The 19,914-nt window shown below is 35.6% G+C and overlaps 4 protein-coding genes across 14 annotated transcripts; 2 read left to right on the forward strand and 2 right to left on the reverse strand.

The window, feature by feature from the left end:
• Nucleotides 1-923: 923 nt before the first annotated feature.
• LOC107003313 (U11/U12 small nuclear ribonucleoprotein 31 kDa protein) lies at nt 924-3,432 on the forward strand. 4 transcript variants are annotated; one of them, XM_015201622.2, is made up of 2 exons: nt 924-1,844; nt 3,159-3,432. In XM_015201622.2, the coding sequence occupies exon 1, from the start codon at nt 944-946 to the stop codon at nt 1,763-1,765; it is 822 nt and encodes a 273-aa protein (XP_015057108.1). In that variant the 5' UTR covers nt 924-943; the 3' UTR covers nt 1,766-1,844; nt 3,159-3,432. The 4 variants fall into 4 exon arrangements, with proteins under 4 accessions (XP_015057108.1, XP_027768561.1, XP_015057107.1 ...); XM_027912760.1 differs by having other exon boundaries at nt 3,162-3,432; XM_015201621.2 differs by lacking the exon at nt 3,159-3,432 and adding an exon at nt 2,878-3,142.
• Nucleotides 3,433-3,519: 87 nt separating this feature from the next.
• Nucleotides 3,520-5,210, reverse strand: LOC107003312 (F-box/kelch-repeat protein At3g23880-like). Its single transcript, XM_015201618.2, has 2 exons — nt 4,818-5,210; nt 3,520-4,742 (listed from the first exon to the last, which is right to left on the reverse strand). The coding sequence occupies exons 1-2, from the start codon at nt 5,025-5,027 to the stop codon at nt 3,579-3,581; spliced, it is 1,374 nt and encodes a 457-aa protein (XP_015057104.1). The 5' UTR covers nt 5,028-5,210; the 3' UTR covers nt 3,520-3,578.
• Nucleotides 5,211-7,058: 1,848 nt separating this feature from the next.
• LOC107005086 (BLOC-1-related complex subunit 8 homolog) lies at nt 7,059-12,984 on the forward strand. Of its 6 annotated transcripts, XM_015203580.2 has the most exons (4): nt 7,059-7,205; nt 9,031-9,085; nt 10,018-10,167; nt 11,704-12,984. In XM_015203580.2, exon 4 carries the CDS (start codon nt 11,732-11,734, stop codon nt 12,527-12,529), a length of 798 nt encoding a protein of 265 aa, XP_015059066.1. In that variant the 5' UTR covers nt 7,059-7,205; nt 9,031-9,085; nt 10,018-10,167; nt 11,704-11,731; the 3' UTR covers nt 12,530-12,984. The 6 variants fall into 6 exon arrangements, with proteins under 6 accessions (XP_015059066.1, XP_015059064.1, XP_015059065.1 ...); XM_015203578.2 differs by lacking the exon at nt 10,018-10,167 and having other exon boundaries at nt 11,701-12,984; XM_015203579.2 differs by lacking the exon at nt 10,018-10,167 and having other exon boundaries at nt 7,060-7,205.
• A 184-nt stretch (nt 12,985-13,168) lies between these two features.
• On the reverse strand, nt 13,169-18,523 carry LOC107005112 (protein FLOWERING LOCUS D). 3 transcript variants are annotated; one of them, XM_027912782.1, is made up of 6 exons: nt 18,129-18,523; nt 16,541-18,035; nt 14,634-15,383; nt 14,459-14,504; nt 13,962-14,368; nt 13,169-13,700 (listed from the first exon to the last, which is right to left on the reverse strand). In XM_027912782.1, exons 1-6 carry the CDS (start codon nt 18,405-18,407, stop codon nt 13,651-13,653), a joined length of 3,027 nt encoding a protein of 1,008 aa, XP_027768583.1. In that variant the 5' UTR covers nt 18,408-18,523; the 3' UTR covers nt 13,169-13,650. The 3 variants fall into 3 exon arrangements, with proteins under 3 accessions (XP_027768583.1, XP_015059097.1, XP_015059098.1); XM_015203611.2 differs by having other exon boundaries at nt 13,953-14,368; nt 18,129-18,521; XM_015203612.2 differs by having other exon boundaries at nt 13,953-14,368; nt 16,541-18,020; nt 18,129-18,520.
• Between the last annotated feature and the right edge of the window lie 1,391 nt (nt 18,524-19,914).

Consider the following 19,914-nt stretch of genomic DNA (forward strand, 5'->3'; position numbering starts at 1 on the left):
TCAAGAAGCTAACTGGGGAGAAGAACAAATGACTTCATTCTGAAATTAAAAGTGAAGCAAGAGAAGCTTTCTTACAATATAGTTCAATGGTTAAACTTAACAGTATAAGATATGACTTATATATTTCTTTAGATATTTTTTATGTTAGATGATTTTAAGTTTTTCATTTTCATTTTGGATTTAAGGTATGGTTGTCCAAAATGGATTTGGTATGCAACCCATATTTTTATGTAATTATGTATTGTATTGTTATGAAAAAAAATTTCTTTGTTTTTGTTTTATTATGCTTTTAAGTGTTATTTAATTGACAAACTTCTATTAATACATGATGGATTTGATTATATTTGAATAGTTAAAAAGAAAGTACAACTGCTAGGAATCAAGCAACCACACACACGCACGCGCAACCAAATTGCGATTCCAACCACTAGGCCAGACTATATTGATGTTCTTAAGGTGTCCAAATTATTATATGTACTCCAATACATAAAATTTTGTCTAAATACATCGTATAATTTTTCGAAGAAGAGCGTCCAATTACACTGTAGGTTCGCCCCTGCCTGTAGCTACCTCCCTCTCCTTTTGGAGCACCAGGATAATATGTCGAGAATAGAGGGAGATAGAAGACTAATACAACACGATCGTATTTTAAGGCACATTAGATATGTTCGTTGAGTTAATATTGTGAATAATATGAATAATTTGATATTCATTCAATTTGACTCGAGTTTATCGCATTGTTTGTCATGAATTAAGTTAGAATAGTTAAAAACGATAGATTAATTTTAATTTTTTTTTACTAGTGTTGTAATATTGTTATTTTCTGATGTTGTTATTAAGGTTTGAATTGTTAAAAATAAAATGAAAACATTTTTAACTTTCATCTAATTATAATATATAGTTTAACTTTAATACCAATTTAATTTTCTTAATTTAGAAAAAAATGTCGAGGAAGAGAAAGTACAGCGAAGATGACGACGAAGACGACACCTTTTACTACCGATACTCCTCCGCACCATCACCGGCGCCGTCGTCGTCTTCCGTCACATCCAAAAACGTTTCCATTTCAAAATCCTCTCACGGCGGCGGCGGCGGAATCAGCGGCAGCGGTGGACTAGCTCCATCAAAATCAACAGTTTACGTGAGTAATCTCGATTATACCTTGACAAATTCCGATCTCCATACAATCTTCTCCAATTTCGGCAAGGTTGCAAAGGTAACTGTAGTTAAAGATCGAGTCACTCGAAAGAGCCGTGGGGTAGCATTCGTCCTTTTCATTTCTAGAGAAGATGCAATTAAAGCTGTGAAAGGAATTGATAAAAAATTACTGAATGGACGAACCCTAACTGCGTCAATTGCTTCTGATAATGGCCGTGCAGCTGAATTTATTAGGAAGAAGGTTTATAAGGATAAAAGTAGGTGTTATGAATGTGGGGAAGAAGGGCATTTATCGTATGAGTGTCCGAAGAATCTGTTTGGGCCAAGGGAAAGGCCTGAGCCACCGAAGAAAGGGCGGAGGGGTGGTGGTGGTGGTGGAGGAAAGAGGGGTGATGAGGGTAAGGGTGGAGAGTGGGAGGATGACGAGGAGGAGGACGAGGCGGATGATGAAGGAGGAGCTCGTTTTGCTGACGATAATTGGGCTTCTGTAGTGGATAGAGGAGCAGAGGAGAGGTTATTGAAAGGAGATAACGACGAATTCAAGAAGGAAGCAAGGAAGGAGAAGAGAAAAGGTTATTTTAGTGATGAGAGTGATGAGGAGGATTGACAGTTCTTTTGATGAAAAATTCGAGCTTTTAAGCTTGTTTTCGAAGTTGAGGAATGGTTTTCGATGGTGTTAAGTGAAGGTATTTCGAACAATTTCATTCCTTTTATAGTCTTTTGGTTATTGTTGAGTGTTATTTGATCTCGATTATAAATATCAATATGATGTTGCATATCGATGATTGTGGAACGAAATAGTAGTTTGTGTAGAAATATAAAACTTATATAGCTTTTAAGTTTGTGTCTTGTTGACAAAATGCTTTTCTTGGTAAAAGTTCCATTTTATGAACAATGTGGTTCTTTTGTTAGTTTGTTTTCCTCTTCCGTTGGAGTTTGAGTAGATCCCAAGTGCAGAGAGTTATGTTATATATATGTTTAACTAAATTATGGTAGCATTATAGAAGTACTCATATGTGGTTTTGGAGGGTAGTGATTACGAGCCAAATTAGATTTAAATCTCTTTTCTTTTGCAATCAAAATTGTAACCATGATTCGTTGGATCTGTTTGTAAGTTTTATAACTGCATTTACTTCGGAGGTCTTCACACTTGGAACTCTCCTGAAACTGAATTAATTTCAAGAATTCATCTTTTTGCTATAATGCAGACTTCCTTTGATACGGCTTATTGAATACATCCAGAGTTCTTCTCTAGAGACTTGATCCGAACTGAAACGTTTGAGAATTTCCAAGTCCATTGGGTATGGCGGTGTATATGGATACTCCATTATTTCTTATGTACTTCTCTTGGAAACCTCGTTGACACCAGAATGTCTTTTATGTAAAGTTTATTACGATAGTTCTTCTTTTTTTAAGAGAGTGTTTTCCTCTTAACAGTGAAATAGTCTATCAAGGTGGCCTCTTTTTTGGCTGTTGTGTTATAGTGGGTTCCTAACCTCGCCAGTATTAGCATACCCCTGATGTTTAGACGTCCGCCCTCAGCCTTTCTTTGTTAGATAGTGAGAGATAGGTCTATATAAAGATAGAAAAGGAACCACCATCAACTACAGTAACAATTGTGCCTCAATCCCTAAGTAGGCGTGTTTGGCTATATGAATCTCTATATCCATTTGAAACCAATGTTCGTTTAGCTTTGCTGAATTGTTGCTTTTGCTGCAGCTTGGTAATGCTATAATACAACTATAAGCAGTGGAGTTGTGCTCTAAAGTTGCGTATTTTGAATCAACTTACATTGTCACCATTTCTTCATAACTGCAATCCAATAAGACAAGTATGTGGGAACTAACCAAGAAATAAGTTCGTTTTAGTCTGCTTGCTCTTTCTGCATTGAGAGTGTGCCTCGTGACACCAGTCTTACGAGAAACAAATTTGCAGAATGTAGTTACTCTCTTGCATTTATAAGCAAGTGTTACTTTAATCTAACAGCTCCAATTCTGCAGCAGCGTGCTTAGTGTTGATGTCTTATCCTCAACACTCCATCCAGATTGTGCCCCTCTCCTTTTGGAGCTTTAGAGCGAGCACCAGGATGATACGTTGAGAATAGAGGGAGATAGAAGACTAATACAGAAGGATAGTGAACAATTAACATCCCTGAACTTTTATCACATAATGTAGGCGCCAAACATGTGTTTGGGTTCACAACATATGCATATACTTGTATAGAATTATGAATCATGCTTGTTGATTGGAAATTGCATTGTGTTGTTGGAACAAGAGGCCACACAATGAAGTAGATACTCTGAAAAACTGAAAGCTAACAGTTTTAGTAATAAATATTGAAACTTGTGAATGAGCAATAGCTAAACTAAGAGTAAAAAGGTTATAACATTTTTTTTTTAAAAAGGCTCTTCCATCATACATTAAGAATAAGTAAGTGATTTTGGAGATATCAAACTTTCCGTAAAAGCATGTCCACCTTGAATCGTATCACATCGAGGCCATGATTTAAATGGTCTACTGACCATCCAAGATGTGTGCCCTCGAGTTACCCATCGAGGCCATGATCTAAATGATCTACTGACCATCCTAAATGCGTGCCTTCTAGTTTCACGATTCAAGCACCAGCATAGCACTTCACCATCCGCAAACCTATGTCTCGGCGCGGCATAAACATACGGAGTATCTTTTACTACAATTAACGCCATCCAAGATTCCTTGACACCATACTCTTTTAATACCCATACCACAAAAGTAGCATTTGCCGTAAAAAAGAGATTAGAATAAACACAGAGCATTCCTTCCAACACAGAAAGGCCAACAGTGTCAGGGCCTGCCTTCAAGATTAATATTTCATCAGAAAAAGGTATCTCTCCGTACACTCCATTTGAAATATCAAACGAAATCACCACAAAATAGTTTCTTGAAACCTGGATCCAATGAAACGCCGCATGTATAAAAGGCAAAGAGTCTGAGGCATGGAACCAACAGCGAATGGCACGAGGATGTTCATCGATGCTTCTCCAAGAGCAGCCATCTTTCAACGCAAGAATTTCATTAGGACAATAGGGACCTTCTCGGTTCTGGTGCATATGAATGATCTTATACTCATCACTGCTCGAGTCATAACCCAAACCAAACCGAGAACGTCCATCCCCTGGACATCCCAGAGGGGGAAGTACTATTGATTCTCTTATGGAAGGGTTCCACAGCAAATATTTAACGCCATCTTTATCACAAATCTCGAGAATAGCTAAGCCATTGTAACAACAATGGATCAGGATTTTGTTTGGTTTAAGAGTTGAAGGGCAATCGAGTTTGAGTTTTTGTACATCCTTAACCTGTTGAACGGGCGATAAAGGACAACAATATAGGGAGAAGTTAGACACCTTAGGGCCCCATTGGTAGATAAGAAGCTTCTGGGAATCCTGGTCGTTCCTAGCACGATTGAGATGCTTCTTTGTAAAGTAAGGATCTGATATCAACGTTATCCAGAATTTTGAAACACATTTAAATCGAACAAGAGACTGCACAGGTAACCTGGTGAGGATGTTGACGAGTATCTGCTCAGGGAACTGAACCATGGCCTGGAGACAAAACGAGTATTCACTAACAAATACCTAATAGAATTGAATATGAGAATACAGAGAAATGAATTTTACCGAATTACGAACTTCTAGCTGATCGATTGAGGGCGGAGTCTTCTTCCTTAATTTAAGTGAACAATTGTTGTTGATTATAAAGGAGAATAGAGGAAAGAAGATAGCAGCTGCTGCAGAAATGATAAAATTTGCTTTTCCCTTCATCTTCTTCTGCTTCTTACAAGATGAACTCTCTGGTAATTCTCCATCATTCTTCCTTTTTTTCGCCATCGCAATACTCTGATTTGATTTGATTCGATTTGATTTTCTAGTAATTTACTGCTGGTGCTCCTTATTTGTATTTCATTCGAATCGGGTTGGATTCTTCCTTTTTTTCGCCATCGCAATACTCGGATTTGATTTGATTTTCTAGTAATTTACTGCTGGTGCTTCTTATTTGTATTTGATTTGAATCGGTCGGATTCTTCCTTTTTTTCGCCATCGCAATACTCGGATTTAATTTGATTTGATTTTCTAGTAATTTACTGCTGGTGCTTCTTATTTGTATTTAATTCAAATCGGGTTGGATCGGATTTTTTAAAATTTTCAATTTGATTTGGGGTAAAAAAATCATTTTAATATTTCTTACTTTATATGTTTTAGGTTTTTGAAAGAAAAAAAATTAAATAAATGCATGCACGAAAGTTCTTTCTTTTGTTTTTTAGATTATAATAATCGCTTTAATTAATTTTAGTTTTTTATCTTTTGAATTAAATCCATTTTTGCAAAAAAAATAATAAAATTGCAATATTAAAGTAACATCAACATATTTAATGCTACAAATATTATTGAAATATAATGCAGTTAATTGATAAATTGATATAGAATTTTAAGTTGGACAATAACAAATTCTGATGCTACAAAATATTTTTTGAAAAATTCTTGAAAATATTTATTCTCATATTTTATTAACTTTTTTCTTTTGAAAAGAAAAAAAAAAGTAACACGTTACGTTGGTTTTCGAATGGATAATTGACGCATCAAACATAAAACTTAGAAATTCATGGACAATAATTAGTAATTAATTTTAGTTATTTTTTCTTTTCTTGACTTTTTCGATTATTTATTATTTATTATTTTATATATAGAAAAATCTTGAATGGAATGATCAAGGGCAAATATATCTTTAATATCGCCATAAAAAGATAATATTGATTCAAATAAGTCATAATTTTAGAAAGTAATTGTGGTCATTAATTCGTTAACGTCTATATTTAAAATAAAATGTCTAGTTATTTGAATGTTCGAGTTAGCACGTCAAATAAGTACTTCTTGTGTCTATATTTACTTGTCCACAATTGACCAGTGATGGAGCCACATTGTCATTATGGGGTTCGAAATCTCCTTCGGCGAAAAATTATACTATTTTTACATGATTAAAATAATCTTTTAGGTATGTCTTGTAGATGTCGAATCCTCTTCGATTACTTCGTGTGTTTTCTTCAATTTTTGAACTCCTTACTAATATTTTTTTTCTTTTAACATAACATTAAAAGTATCACACAACTTATTTTCAATTTTTCTGCTAAAGGACAACACTAGAAATTGTTTTAATTTGATAGCTGATTAGAGTTAAAATCAACAATCATATTTGCTAAAAAGATACTCAATACAACTCTGTACATTAGAAATTTCATTTACTCTAAAACTATCATCAAGCCAAGTAAACTATTTCTCAGTTTATTGCTTTTAGTTAAAAAAAAAAAATATCAACTAAAACTACTAAGGTTAGTGAACTCCTAAAAATTGAGGACTATCAATTCATTTATGGTACCTTTTATTTTGTTCGCGCTGTATTAAACTCATTCTTTTAGGATGAAAAAAATGGTTAATGATTTCGAAAAAATTCATATCGTCCATTTAAATTGTCTAAATTACAGGCAATCCTTCCTTTGTTTCTTTTCGTAATAAAAAATTATTTTATAATGTATTAAATCATATTAACTTGTATTATATTTTATATTATTTTAATATATCATATTATTTTCCTTCGGTACACACAATCAAACATCAATAATAAACCTAAATTTTTTTTTACGAAAGTAAAGTTACTACTAAAAGTTGAAATTAAAGAAAAAATATAATAATATAAATAAAATCAAAATTAAAAAAATGACGCGATTACACCAAATCATTCTTAACATAATACCAATTTTTTTCTTTATTTACCTAATAATAAATTTAGTAATTAAATTCGCATTCGAAATTTCAAAATAAATAAATAAAAGGAACAGTAATCAAAATAACGACAAAGGAAAAGTAATTTTCCTTTTCTATGTTGGTTTTGGTTTCAACATCTAACATAGTACAGACAAAAACCTAATTCTCTTGCCTATAATTCTATATTAAATAGCCTTGTCGAAACCCATCAACTGGTCGAAGGAAGCTTCAAATTTTCTACTTTGATCTGTAAGTTATTCAATTTTATATTTGTTCTTTTTTATGATTTTGTACCCTCTATGGGTGTTAAAAGGGAAAGAGGATTTTTTTTTCTTGTGGGTGTTTTTTAATTGGCTAATTGATGAAGAATTTGAGCTAAAAATTGGTTTTTGAGAAGTGGGGTTTTGTTATATAGGTGGGTGTTGGTTGATTGTTGGATAATTGATAGAGAATTCGAGCTAAAAATGGTTTTTGAGAAGTGTTTTTGTTATATCTTGGTGTGTGTTGGTTGATTGTTAGATAATTGATAGAGAATTTGAGCTCAAAATTGGATTTTGAGAAGTGGGGTTTTTGTTTTATAGGTGGGAATGGTTGATTGTTGGATAATTGACAGAGAATTTGAGCTAAAAATGGTTTTTGAGAAGTGTTTTTGTTATATCTTGGTGGGTATTGGTTGATTGTTAGATAATTGATAGAGAATTTGAGCTAAAAAATTGGATTTTGAGAAGTGGGGTTTTGTTATATAGGTAGGTTTTGGTTGATTGTTGGATAATTGATAGAGAATTTGAACTAAAAATTGGTTTTTGGGAAATGGGCTTTTGTTATATCTAGGTGGGTATTGGTTGATTGTTAGATAGTGAATTTGAACTAAAAATTGGTTTTTGAGAAGTGGGATTCTGTTATATCTAGGTGAGTATTGGTTTATCGATTGAACACTGGTTGGGGAATCTTAGTAGCTCAGTTGAGCAAACTTTCACCTTGTCGCTTATAGGTGAAGGTTCGATTCCCCATCTTCAAATCCCCTGTGCTAATATTTTTTTTAGAAGTTAGAATCTTGGTTTTACTACTCCTCTTTCAATTTTACAGGCTATAGATTTGCGTTGATAGGAAAAAGAATTTCAAGAATGTAATGTAAAAAGATACTTCCTCCTATTCACTTTGTGGTTGGTTTTGATTAGACATAGAGTTTAAGAAACTAAAGAAGTTTTTTGAATTTTGTGGTCTTAAACTAAAGACATGTAGGATGTACTAAAATCCCCTTTTGATTATAAATGTGTCATGTGGAAAGTGAAAATTAAAGTGTTGCTAGAAAAAAGGAAAAGAGACTTTTTCTTGGAACCGTGAAAAGAAAGTAGGACAAAAAGTCGATCCGAGGGAGTACTAATTTAGAATCAGTAGTGGTTTCCTGAATTTGGAATATTTTTGTTGTTTAACTAGGTAAATATATATTATTGGGAGAAAGGGAAAACCTTGTATTTAAGGTGTAAACAAAATAGAAAGCCTTTAGGGTACTGTACCCTCAGAATGTTCTCGAGATCGCGAACAATTCTTAGTGTATTCCCCTTTTTTTCCAGTGTAGCAGCTTATAGTCAAATACAGATGCAGTGTGAGGGTACCGGGTTCATATGTATCTAATACTTATCACGCGAAGTATAAACTTGTATCCACTAAATTGTGATGAATAGTGGACATGAACCCATAGCTTTAAAAGTAGAATGAGTGTTCAATGATAAGAACATTAAATTTTGAACCCATAAAGCTTAAATCCTGGATCCGCCCTGCTTATAGGTGAATCTTGAAAACGCTGGAACGATAGAATTAACATTGCTGAATCCGATGTTACTCGAACTCTTTATAAATGTCATCGGGTGCTTGTCGGACCCTTCAAAAGTAGTCATTTTTAGGATCCGACATGGGTGCGGCAACATTTTTGGAGTGTCCGAGCAACTTAGGCTGAATCAGTGTCCTTATTGCATGACGCCTGCAGTATATTTTATCTACATAGTTTTTGCAAATTTACAAAAGGAGTCAGAATTATGGATGTTAATTGATGGTTACCTACTTCATTCTGCAGATTGCATAAATCTCAACTTCAAATTGGCTTATTAGTGGACATGATCTATGTTCAAGTAAGATATTAATTTAAAATTCCCTTCTTATTTTTTCTTTTTTTCTTAGGGAAGTATTTAATTACATTGAAATTTCTTTCTCTGACCATGACTTGCATCTTATTGGCTACCCGCTATTTCTAATTGTTGTGTCAAGAATGATATGTTCTGAGAAGATAGTAAAGTAAAATGAAGCTGCAAATCAAATTTATGAAAATCTAAAGAAAAATGTAATGATAACAAACGGAATCATGTCAAATTGCTACTGTAGTGGAGTTCCGTACTTCATGATGTCTTGAGACTAATTTATGCTCAACGGATTGAACAAGACCTGATTACTATTTCTCTGACTGTTAACTGGCTAAACTGTTTTTATCTACACCACTTATTGGGGATTCATCTGTATTACTGACGTGGTAGTTCACTTCAAAAGGATGTGGACAGGCACTTGTTGTTTCTGAATTTGCTGTGTCCTGTTTGATTTTCCAAAGTATACTGTAAACATATTCCCCTCGAGCTGTATAAGACAACTGCCTGGGGTCTTGTTTGAGGTCATACTCGATCAGGCCTTTTTCAGAGCCTAATGATTTGATGGATTGAAACCCGACATCTTTTGTATGTTGTGGTAGATTGATGATTTCAACAATATATTTTTCTTATATATGGTGGGGTTGGAGTCCTTTTTTGAACTGTTTTCCCTTGAGCAGAAGGTCTATTGGAAACATCCTCTCTACCCCCAAGTTTCCCTCCCCTGACGCCACTTTGTGTAATATGTTATTGTTGTTGTTGTATGGTGGGATCGGGAAGAGCCAAAGAAGCTAATGTTGGGTCTCACTGTAGTTTCTGTTTTTTTGGTATCTTTGATAAGTTGATTTTAGTTCGTTGCCCTTCTGGTTCCCGTCATCAGCTTGTTGGGTATGTGATAATCAGAGTCTATTTTCACGTCTTATTAGCAATATCCTCGCGGAAGATTCTTTACACTAAGTGTAATTCATGTTACGTTAATCTGCTGAAGTGGAAACAGAAAAACCCATCTGAGGGTACCTAGTTGATATAACCAAACATCTGTATTGAAGAAGGCGTATAAATGCAGCAACTAAAAGGTTGTAAACTATGCCCGAGTAAGCATGACTTTTTGTAGAAAAATGAACAATTATGATCTTTCTTTGTGAATCTATTATAATATGTCTATGCGAGCAGTTCATTTCTTATTTCAGATTTCTATCACTGCCTGTTGTTTCGCCTCGGTATCTTATTATCTTGCTGTTGTTTCGCCTCGTTATCTTATTATCTTGCTGTTGTTTCCGTTTGTTGCTATTGCCTCTTTTTCACTGTTTGTTCAGCTGTGGGTCTTCCAGAAACTACCTTTTTACATTCTCAAAGGTAGGATTAAGGTTAGCATACACGCTACCCTACTCATATCCCACCTGTGGGATTACACTGGATTTGTTGTTGCAAGCTGTTCATTTATGTTGCTGATCTCTGAAAACCTGTGCCTCATAAATTTCCATTTAGTTTGAGGATTCCTTCCATATCACAACTCCACCGTCAACCTTAGTAGGAAAGAACTTACGGCATTTGACAGCTTGTAATTCAACGCACTATATCTTCCATTGGGTTGCTTGACAGGATGAAAAAGTGGTTGTAAATTTACACACACTTATCATTTCTAAGTTGATCAGACTCGGGTGCAGGTGTCTGATATGGTTGTGAATCTAGAGGTCAAATTTATCATGATCTGAATTTTAAGATTCGGGGATATGAATCTAGGTATGGATTTTCGTGGATTTGGCTAAAATTAATTCAAAAATCTAAAAATAGAGTTATAGAAATTAAATTTAAGAGAACTTGAGGAGAAAATAGTGATAGGTGGAGAATCTTGGAGTGATACTGTTAGAATAGGAATAGGAATAAGAATAATATATACAATGATACATAGAATAGGAATATAATTAGGAAATAGGAATAGTAAATATTATTCTACTTGAAAAAGGATTGTATTGTAGTGTCGTAGTTGGAAAAGGAGTCTAATATAGGGTCTATAAATAGGGTCTTGATGTAATAATGTAGATATACAATTCAATAGTATTTTTCTCTTATACAAGGTTAGTAAGTAGTCGAGCGCTTTGCTTTCCCATTCCCGGATTATAAGTATTAGTCTTTTATTTTTCGTAGTCTTAGATTTCTATTTATTTATATTGATTCCTTAACCTCGATTATTGTACTTTCTTCTTGTTGTTCCTGCTTGTTGCTATGTCGTCTTTTTCATCTGTTTTGAGCCGAGGGTCGATCAAAAAGAGTCTCTCTACCTTTTTAAGAAATAGCGGTAAGATCTGCATACACACTACCCTCCCCAGATCCCATTTGTCGTTGTTGCTATGATAGCTGCTGTTGACTATGATTATTGACCTTTTCTGGCACAAGCTTAAATCCAGAAGCAGCATTTCCTGGATTTTTACCCGTTGAATTATTGCCCCTCACATAGTATATAATTATTAAACCGCTAGTACTTATCGACATGGGATAAACCGTCCCAAGAAATCTGGTTAACTTACTCATCATATAGAATACACGCCCGATTTCTGACTGCTGAATTATTCACCTGAACAAACTTTCTCATTGTTTTCTTGCCCCAGCAGTGATGATGAACCGTTGGCCTTCAAGAAAATGCATGAATTTTCCACAGTGGACGGCTTTGTAGAGATAAGTGAATCCTTGGCGGACATGATAAAGTTCATTGCAAATGAGCCCTCTGTTGGGCTTTTCTATATTCAACAGCATTCCCAGAAAGCAGCCCCCAACCTTGTTAATCTCAAAAACAGTATCGAAGAAAAATCCCGTGAAATGGCACTTCACACTGAAGATTCGGATGATTCCATCACCGTGATAAGGTCGATGAAAGAGTGTGGCCTTCCAATTGCTAATGGTATGATCAAAGATCTCAGACATACCCTGGCTGTCATTTCAAAGAAACAACCAAAAAAAGGATTGATTAGCGGAACCAGTTCTAGCTTCCCAGTAAGTATAGCTACCTCTTGGAGTCCTTCCACCTGGGTTCGTAATACTGTTTCAGAAGAGGATGATAACAGGACAGCTGGATATCTCTCGAATGTTTTTCAGTCTGCAAAACAGAAGGCTAGTAACTTCAAGTGGCCTCAGTTAGAAACCGGAGAATCACTACCAGCCAAGAGTGAACCATCTTCATCAGACAAGGATGAACCATCTGTGACCCATATTAATGACGCGCTATTAGCTGCAGATGTGAGCTCTTCGTCCTCACTTGGACGGACTAACAGTGAAGACTTAACATTGTCAAGTCAAACTGCAAATGAGCTACAACAAGAACAGGTAAACAAAAGCATGTCCTATGACCAACTGCTGTCTTTAACCGAAAACTTTGATGAATTCAAAGCAGATAAAGAAGCGAAACTAGAAGAGTGGTTGGGAGGGACGTTGAAATCATAATGCTGGTCCGGAGAAAAAGGAAAGCTGAAGTCCTTTAAGCTCGATTGAACTCTTAGACATCGACGATACTTTTCTTATGAAGGAAACTCTCTTCCTGTATCATGATTTATATACTTTTATTATACTAGATGAAAAATGTATAAGTGAGAGTCCATTGTACAAGTGGAGTGTCGCGCGCCTTGGCAGCGGTGAAGTTGTCTCTGTGACCTATAGGTTGCTCTGGATAAGCTGTCTACAACACACCCTTTAGAGGTGCAGCCCCCCCTCCCCCCAGTCCTGCGTGAATACAGGGTAGTTAGTGCATCAGACTGCCTTTTCTGTCCTTGTTGTGTTTGTACATTGAGGAATGTATTGTCTGTAAACTGCTTTAGCTTATTATTATGGTGGTCTGAATAATCACTTTCGTCGTCCAAATATGAAACCAAATAATACCAAGGGGTCATTTCGTTCGTATACTTATTTGAATTTTCGAGTTATCACGTTAAATGAGTACTTCCTCCGTCTTTATTTACTTGTCCACAATTGACTAATTAATCACTCTCGGATTTTATGATCACTTAACCTTCTAATTGAGAAGAAAAAATTACTATCTCATTTTGTGCTCAGGTTGACAATCACATTTGTAAGAAAAATGCTCAATACAACTCTGTAAATAAGAAATTTCATTCACTCTAAAACTAACATCAAGCTAAGTAATAATTTTCAGTAATTCTTTACTGCTTTTAGTTACAAAAAATAGCAAAATAAACTGCTAAGGTTAGTGAACTCCTAAAAATTGCTCTATATATACAATGGGATTGAAATCCCAAGAGGATGCATGCCTTTAAGTAAGTTACCTAGTAGTATAACTAGCTCACTAGACAGGACAACTGCAGACTGCAGTATTATAAGATGGAGAAGCAAGAGAGCTTTTTCTTGGCTTAGTCGTTCAACCTCCGGTTTTCAGTTGTAAAATATGCATAGAGCTTGAAGACGAGGAGTATGCAAGTGAAAGGTATCAAGACGACAATCACATCCTAGATTCCCTGTTAAGCACCATTGTTGTGAAAGCTGTCAAGCTGAAAATCACATCATAGATCCCCCGTCAAGCATCATAGTTGCGAAAGGTGTCAAGCTGAAAATCACATCATAGATCCCCCGTCAAGCATCATACTTTCCATATCCCCATCACCTGCAAGCCGGCGTATAAGGGTCAACAATCAGTGAATCAGATAGATGGTAAATTGCAGTGTTTCGTCCTCAAGGCAGCTATATTTACAAGAACTACAATGAAATTTAAGTAGGTTCTTGATAGTCCAGTAAAACATTCTACGTATGCTAGTTTGCTATACGTAAAATGCCATAACAAATCTAAGGAGCATATGGGAGAATGACATGAAGATAAATTATGTATAACAGGCAAGCAAAGAAAAGTGGCTGCTACCATAATTATCTGATGTATGCTGACTAGCCAAATTTCCAGTAGTAGGCGGAACACATGTATCCGTGCTATCATCATATGTATTTCTGGGCATAGGCCCATTACTATTGCTTCCTGTGTTCCCTCCTACATTTAAAAGCGGAGCGGTAGAACTACCCAAATTACCCTCAAACTTGTCACCAATGCTTGCATTGTGAAGCAGGTGTACAGAACTGCCTACAGATTTTGACTCCATGTCGTCATTTACTCGAATATTCAAACTTGGAGAAGCTACAGATCCAATAGCGCAAACTGGTTTAGGTTCCAAGTCAAGGTTCGTCAGAGGTATCGTGGTAGTGCTGCTGCCAACTGCTTTAATCCTGCTGCTAGAAGCAGGGGAAGAAGTGGTTCTATTGCCTCCGCTTACAACTTTAGCCTTCCTGAAATAATTCAGAAACAGCATTCAGAGAAAGCTGAGATTCACTCCTAAACAAACTAGAGATAAAGAGAAAGAGGATGGGTGTTCATACCTAACTATTTTTCGCCTGAGAGTGGTGTCTTTTGACTTCATGACACCTATTTAAGGAAGATTCTTTAGGCTTAAATAAATACATGCCACAGTTTCTAAGAAGGAACAAATGAAGCTACTTGCTCTTTCCTCTATATTGAGAGAGGGAGGAGAATGAAATAAATAAATAGACATACCAGTTTTAAGTGTACCCGGTTTGCGCCTTCCCCTCTCAGCCTTAACTGAAGCAATTATAGAATCAACAGATGGACCCAAACCTTTTCTACCAACCAGTTTCACCCCAAGCTTCTCAGAAAGAAAATTCAGCCTCATCTCATCACCACCTCTGACCTCTCTAAGGTCAAGGGCTTGTTGCTTGGATAACAAAGTATAAACATGAAGCTCGTGCTGGTTATTAAATTGGGACTGAAGCTGCTGAAAGAGTAATTTATTAGAAAGATGTCGACCAGGTCTTATTCCATCATGATTCCGTGTTTGGGGCCCACAGAAGGTCACTCTCAAAATTGCTGGTGACTCGAGATCAGAACTCTTTCTAGCAAAAATTATAGAGAAACTACCAAATTCCAAGTCTGGCTCCCTAAATAAGTCATCCAGAACAGAAGCATAATAATGAGTGCTCTTTGATGGTTTTTTCTCAATCTTCAGACTCATGGTTCTAGCCTTAGCATGGTGGACTATGTTTGCAGCTTCTCTAAGCCCACTAAGAAAAGCTCCGTGCATAGTAGCTGGATAGCGCCTATTTGTGGCCTCACCAGCAAAGAAAAGTCTGCCATCACCCACACTTTCTGCTAATATATCATAGTCATCTCCTGATGACCCCACTGCAACATTAGAGTAAGAACCCAAGCTGAAAGGATCACTTCCCCATCTCGTACATACAGTTTGGATTGGCTCTGGCACTTCAATTCCTTGTGGTTCATATATACCTGAAGCAATGACCGAAACTCTCATTACTACATCAGAAGCAAGAACCTTAACAGCAAGCTCCATGTAACAAGAAAGCCTTTTGAAAAGGGCACAACGTTTTATCTTTTACTGAGATAGAGAGATACGTAACCACATATTTCTATCAAATGCAAAATCTCAAAACAATTGATGAACTCAAGCATAGAGTGTAAGAAGAAAAGAAATAGATTCTTTTTCAAGGTGGTAAAAAAAGTAAGTGGCAGTATGGCAGAAAAGAAACATGGTCTGCAACATATTATGAGAGTTAAGTGGGTAATACACTTTGAGGGACATGTCATTAAAAAATTACATTTAAAGGACACTTTATTGGTTGGAGCAATGAGAAAGAGGAAAGGCAGCCTAGAACACTTTGAAACACTGTCCTTGTATGCATACTCAGGTAGCTTGTGAAGAGGGGATCACTGGCAGTTTTGTAGAAAAAAGAAGATACACTACGTTGTACGAAGTATCCCGCATTGGGAAGTCAAGAGAGTATTGAAGTTTATTAAAGAGCTAGCTCACAATCAATACGTTTGTCACCCGGGTGCTGACTGTAATGGAACTCCATCTGAACCCCAGATTAGAATCACAAGTAAGAAATTTAAAGGTAAGTTAGCTCAAGCTTTAATGATCATGACATTTGACAAACTTATCATCTCGGAAGCCGGTCTTCAAGTAACCATACAATGTGAAAGTGCATCTTTTAAAATACCAGCAATTACACCCAGGATAAGGAGGAATCATCATTTATATAACTAATCGATTTGTATGAAACAAGATCATATTTGATAATGAAGAGAGTTCAGATCATATCATTTTTTATTTTTTATTTTGTAATCAAATGATTGCTCTTTTTTATGGAACTACTTTTATTTTTACATGTTCTCTTTTAATTTAAGCCATTGAGCCCACAAACAGTAGGATTATTCGACACTTCTTCATAGTCCACCTTTTCTGAAGTATCAGCCTAGTGAAAAAATGACTCGAAATTGAGAGCATTGACCATAAAACAGCCACGTCATTGCTTACCAAATTAGTGTTCTTTTCTTCTTGTTATATGCTGATTGGTATCTTATACAACAGACTGAGAAATTAAGCTTCAGGAAGTCAGTCAGTAGCAACAAAAACAGCATTTTACCTTTTAGAATTTGAAGAACCTTTGTCACTGCATCAGTCGGAGGCATGGTCTCAAACTTGTGTGCAGCTTCTCCAGCAACTAGAGCTAACAATAAGGGACCGCCGGCAACAGTTGCATAACTGTAGAACAAAAAGAATTCACCCCTGCTACTAGAATTATCAGTAAGATGCCCAAAGGTATCGAGATCAGTGCCCCAGAATACATATGGGAAAAGCATTGCAACTTTATTTAATAATCCAAATCCCAATCTTTTTATTCCGTCGAGCTTCCGCTGAGGCAATTCTGGCATGAACTTAATAGAACCACCTTTCAGAACTCCAAGAGGAACAGTGCACAGCACCATATCTCCCTCAAATACTTGGGCCCCAGCGCCAACCTGTACTCCATCGGTACCATAACGAATGGTATGCACAATTTTTTCATAAAGAATAGGTACATTTTCCGACAATGCATGAACTAGTTTTCCGTTTCCTCCGGGCAGGAAGCAATGATCCCCTCCCATATCAAAAGGGTCATCTTGGTCCCAAAATGCTAATGAAAGTTTAGAAATCAGACCTGCATTTGCATATTCTAGATTTGCTAGATGCCAATTAAACAAACTCATCTCCTCTTCATTCACGGCATCTTCATAATCCTGACGGAAAGTCTCCAGTGCTGCTCCAAGAGAAACATCCTGAGAAACTTCTCCCATTAACTGCCTAAGCTTGCTTGCCTTCTCCAAAAGCAAATTATAAGCAGTCTCCACCTTGTGATCTAGATCTTGATCAACTGGCTTCCCATCCACACGATAAAGAGGGCATTTCTCTCTGACCTTGTGAAGTGTGCAAGACAGCTGCCGTGCCAAAATACCTAGTGGGTTCCCTAGCGTACCCGTCAACACACTCCCTCCTAAATCAGCAGCAGCTACCTTATTTCCACCTTCCATTTTTTTTGAGTACACCCTTCCACCAGCACGTTTTCTTCCCTCCAAAACTGTAACCTTAAACCCAAACAACATCAACTGTCTCGCTGCAGCTAACCCTGCAAGTCCTGCCCCAATAATGATAACACTAGGCTTACTCGGCTCAGCTGGAATCCTATCCTTAATAGCCGGCACAACTCCAAAATTAATATACCCACGCGATACCAAATAATTATGAGCAGAATCCAGCAAAGCATAACAATGCTTAGGTATAACATCATAAAACATCTCTTTTGTTATCCAAGTCGATACATTTACACGCCATTTCATAAGTATATGGTTTCTAATAAGAATATAATTAACCTGTTCAATACCACCAACTACTGAAACAACCCCAGCTTCAATTTCCTCATCAGTTAAAGAATCAGCTGGAAACCCCGCAGTTAAAGCAATTAACGCCTCCGTCGTTGCCTCTTTGTTTATTACAATAATCTCATCCGAAGCATCAAAAGAAGCAGTATTTTTTCTAGCACTCAAATTACGCACAAGATTCGAATTTTCCACAAGGGTTTTGCTAAACTGAACAAAAGAAGGCTACTATAAATTACCATTAGCATTAAAACTGATCAAAAACTTTAAAAAGTAATTAGGTCAAATTATCATACATACACATATATATATATATACCTGGTCCAAAGACGATGTCGCCGTACTCCGAGGTCTACCTCGTCTCCGTTTCGTCGGAATGGAGAGGGACAGAAGCTGGTCTGAAATTGAATCGGTATGAGGATTCGGATTCGGATTTGGATTCGGGTTCGGATTCGGGTCATGGCTAGGGTTTGAATTTGGAATTGAAGTGAAATTGGGAGTAGAATTGGGCAAATGAATGGTGAATTGAAGGGGATTGTTACTAGTAATATAAGGTAAAGATTGTTGAGAAGAAGGATTGTTATCTGAAGGATCCATGGCTGATTTTCTTCACTTTTTTCTGCAACTTGTAGAAACTAGGGAAGATGAAGAAGAAGAGTTATGGTTACAAAATCGGAATTCAAATCCAAAATCTCTAAGCCAAGATCGGAATTCAAATTTAAAATTTTTAAGCAATTTCGTACTTAAAAAACTCAAATTCGATATTTTTATTATGTTAATATGTGGATGCACACTATATCATTATAGAATTTTAACTTTTTTTCGATATTATAATATCGTTTTTAGTGAGATGAGTCGAAAGATGAAATCTTAATTTTTTCAGGTGAAACTGTTTGTATTTGATTAGTGAAAAATTCTTGTTGAATAAGAAAATATTAAATTAATTTAGATTTGTCGCTAGTGTGTTTATAGTCGTATTATCTCATTAAATAAGGTCTCCACTAAAGTCTTCGCTTATAATTATAACTTCTTTCATCCCGCAAGAATAATGTAAAATCAAATTATTTAAAAGTGAATTTAAATGAATCTTTGAAAATTATAAATGAGATTTGCAAATTATTATTACTCTATTTAAATCTATTTTATGCTCAATCGAAACTTACTATGATCTCGTTCTTTATTTTGAAACTAAGAATGAGTTTATATGACATTATATTATGCTTTCAATATAGTGTTTATAAATTATATCGTTTTACATTTATGTCATACTTGAATGATAAACCTACAAGAAAGTAGGATAGCTTTTATGAAAATGTAGGATAAAAGATGAAATATGATTATTAAATAATAAATAAGGAAAATAAGAAAAAAAATATTGAGATCGCTACATAAAATGAGTTTTTTCTTCATTACCTAACAATGAATTTAAACAATACGATACAATAAAATTTAACTAACAATCAAAATAAATATTTTATGTAAACTAATAATACAATACAATACAATGAATAACAATTATTCAAAAGATGCTAGTCTCCTTTTTTAAATAATCAATAAATCGAATTGAAATTTCAAGCTTTAAACACAGTTACAAAATAGATGGTCTTTTATAATATTTCAATTTTTATTTATATTTTTTTTAAAAAAGCTTTTTTTAGACAACGAAACCAAAAAAAAAGAAAAGAATCCTACGTGTGGAAAAAATAATTTCCATAACGTAGGATCCCTACGGTCAAAGTCTCCATTTTTCACGTCCCTCTACTAAGAGATGCACCATGTTGATAGGAATCGGCAAAGACCTTCTTGTACACGTCCTCGAGGGCAGCATTCATGGCAATCATCACTACTTTCTCCCGAGGGCATGGTATGGCTTTGTTCTTGGTCTTGTTTAATAGATGTCGAGTGCCGGTTTTCCCCGTCTGAGAATCTGCATTTGCCCTAAGTGGGCGCGAGCTAGAATCCTTATGTCAGCTTGATTGTTCAAAAGATTGTCTCTTTACCCCTTGCATCTTCATCTTATCTTAGTTGTTTTTGGACTTCTTAAATATTTAAAAATATTATGAAAAAGAAAAATTTAATAATAAAAATTTTTAGTTAAGTTTTA

Source organism: Solanum pennellii, chromosome 11, assembly GCF_001406875.1.
Source record: "Solanum pennellii chromosome 11, SPENNV200".
In the NCBI taxonomy this organism is placed as follows: domain Eukaryota; kingdom Viridiplantae; phylum Streptophyta; class Magnoliopsida; order Solanales; family Solanaceae; genus Solanum; species Solanum pennellii.

Excerpts from the sequence above, each read along its gene's own strand:
- LOC107005112 (XM_015203611.2), bottom strand. The coding sequence starts at position 18,407 with ATGGATCCTTCAGATAACAATCCTTCTTCTCAACAATCTTTACCTTAT. Across the intron at positions 18,036-18,128 it reads CGACATCGTCTTTGGACCAG|CCTTCTTTTGTTCAGTTTAG; the intron begins GTATATATATAT and ends AATTTATAGTAG. Across the intron at positions 15,384-16,540 it reads GGTTCTTCAAATTCTAAAAG|GTATATATGAACCACAAGGA; the intron begins GTAAAATGCTGT and ends TCATTGCTTCAG.
- LOC107003312 (XM_015201618.2), bottom strand. The coding sequence starts at position 5,027 with ATGGCGAAAAAAAGGAAGAATGATGGAGAATTACCAGAGAGTTCATCT. Across the intron at positions 4,743-4,817 it reads AGCTAGAAGTTCGTAATTCG|GCCATGGTTCAGTTCCCTGA; the intron begins GTAAAATTCATT and ends TTTTGTCTCCAG.
- LOC107003313 (XM_015201622.2), top strand. The coding sequence starts at position 944 with ATGTCGAGGAAGAGAAAGTACAGCGAAGATGACGACGAAGACGACACC.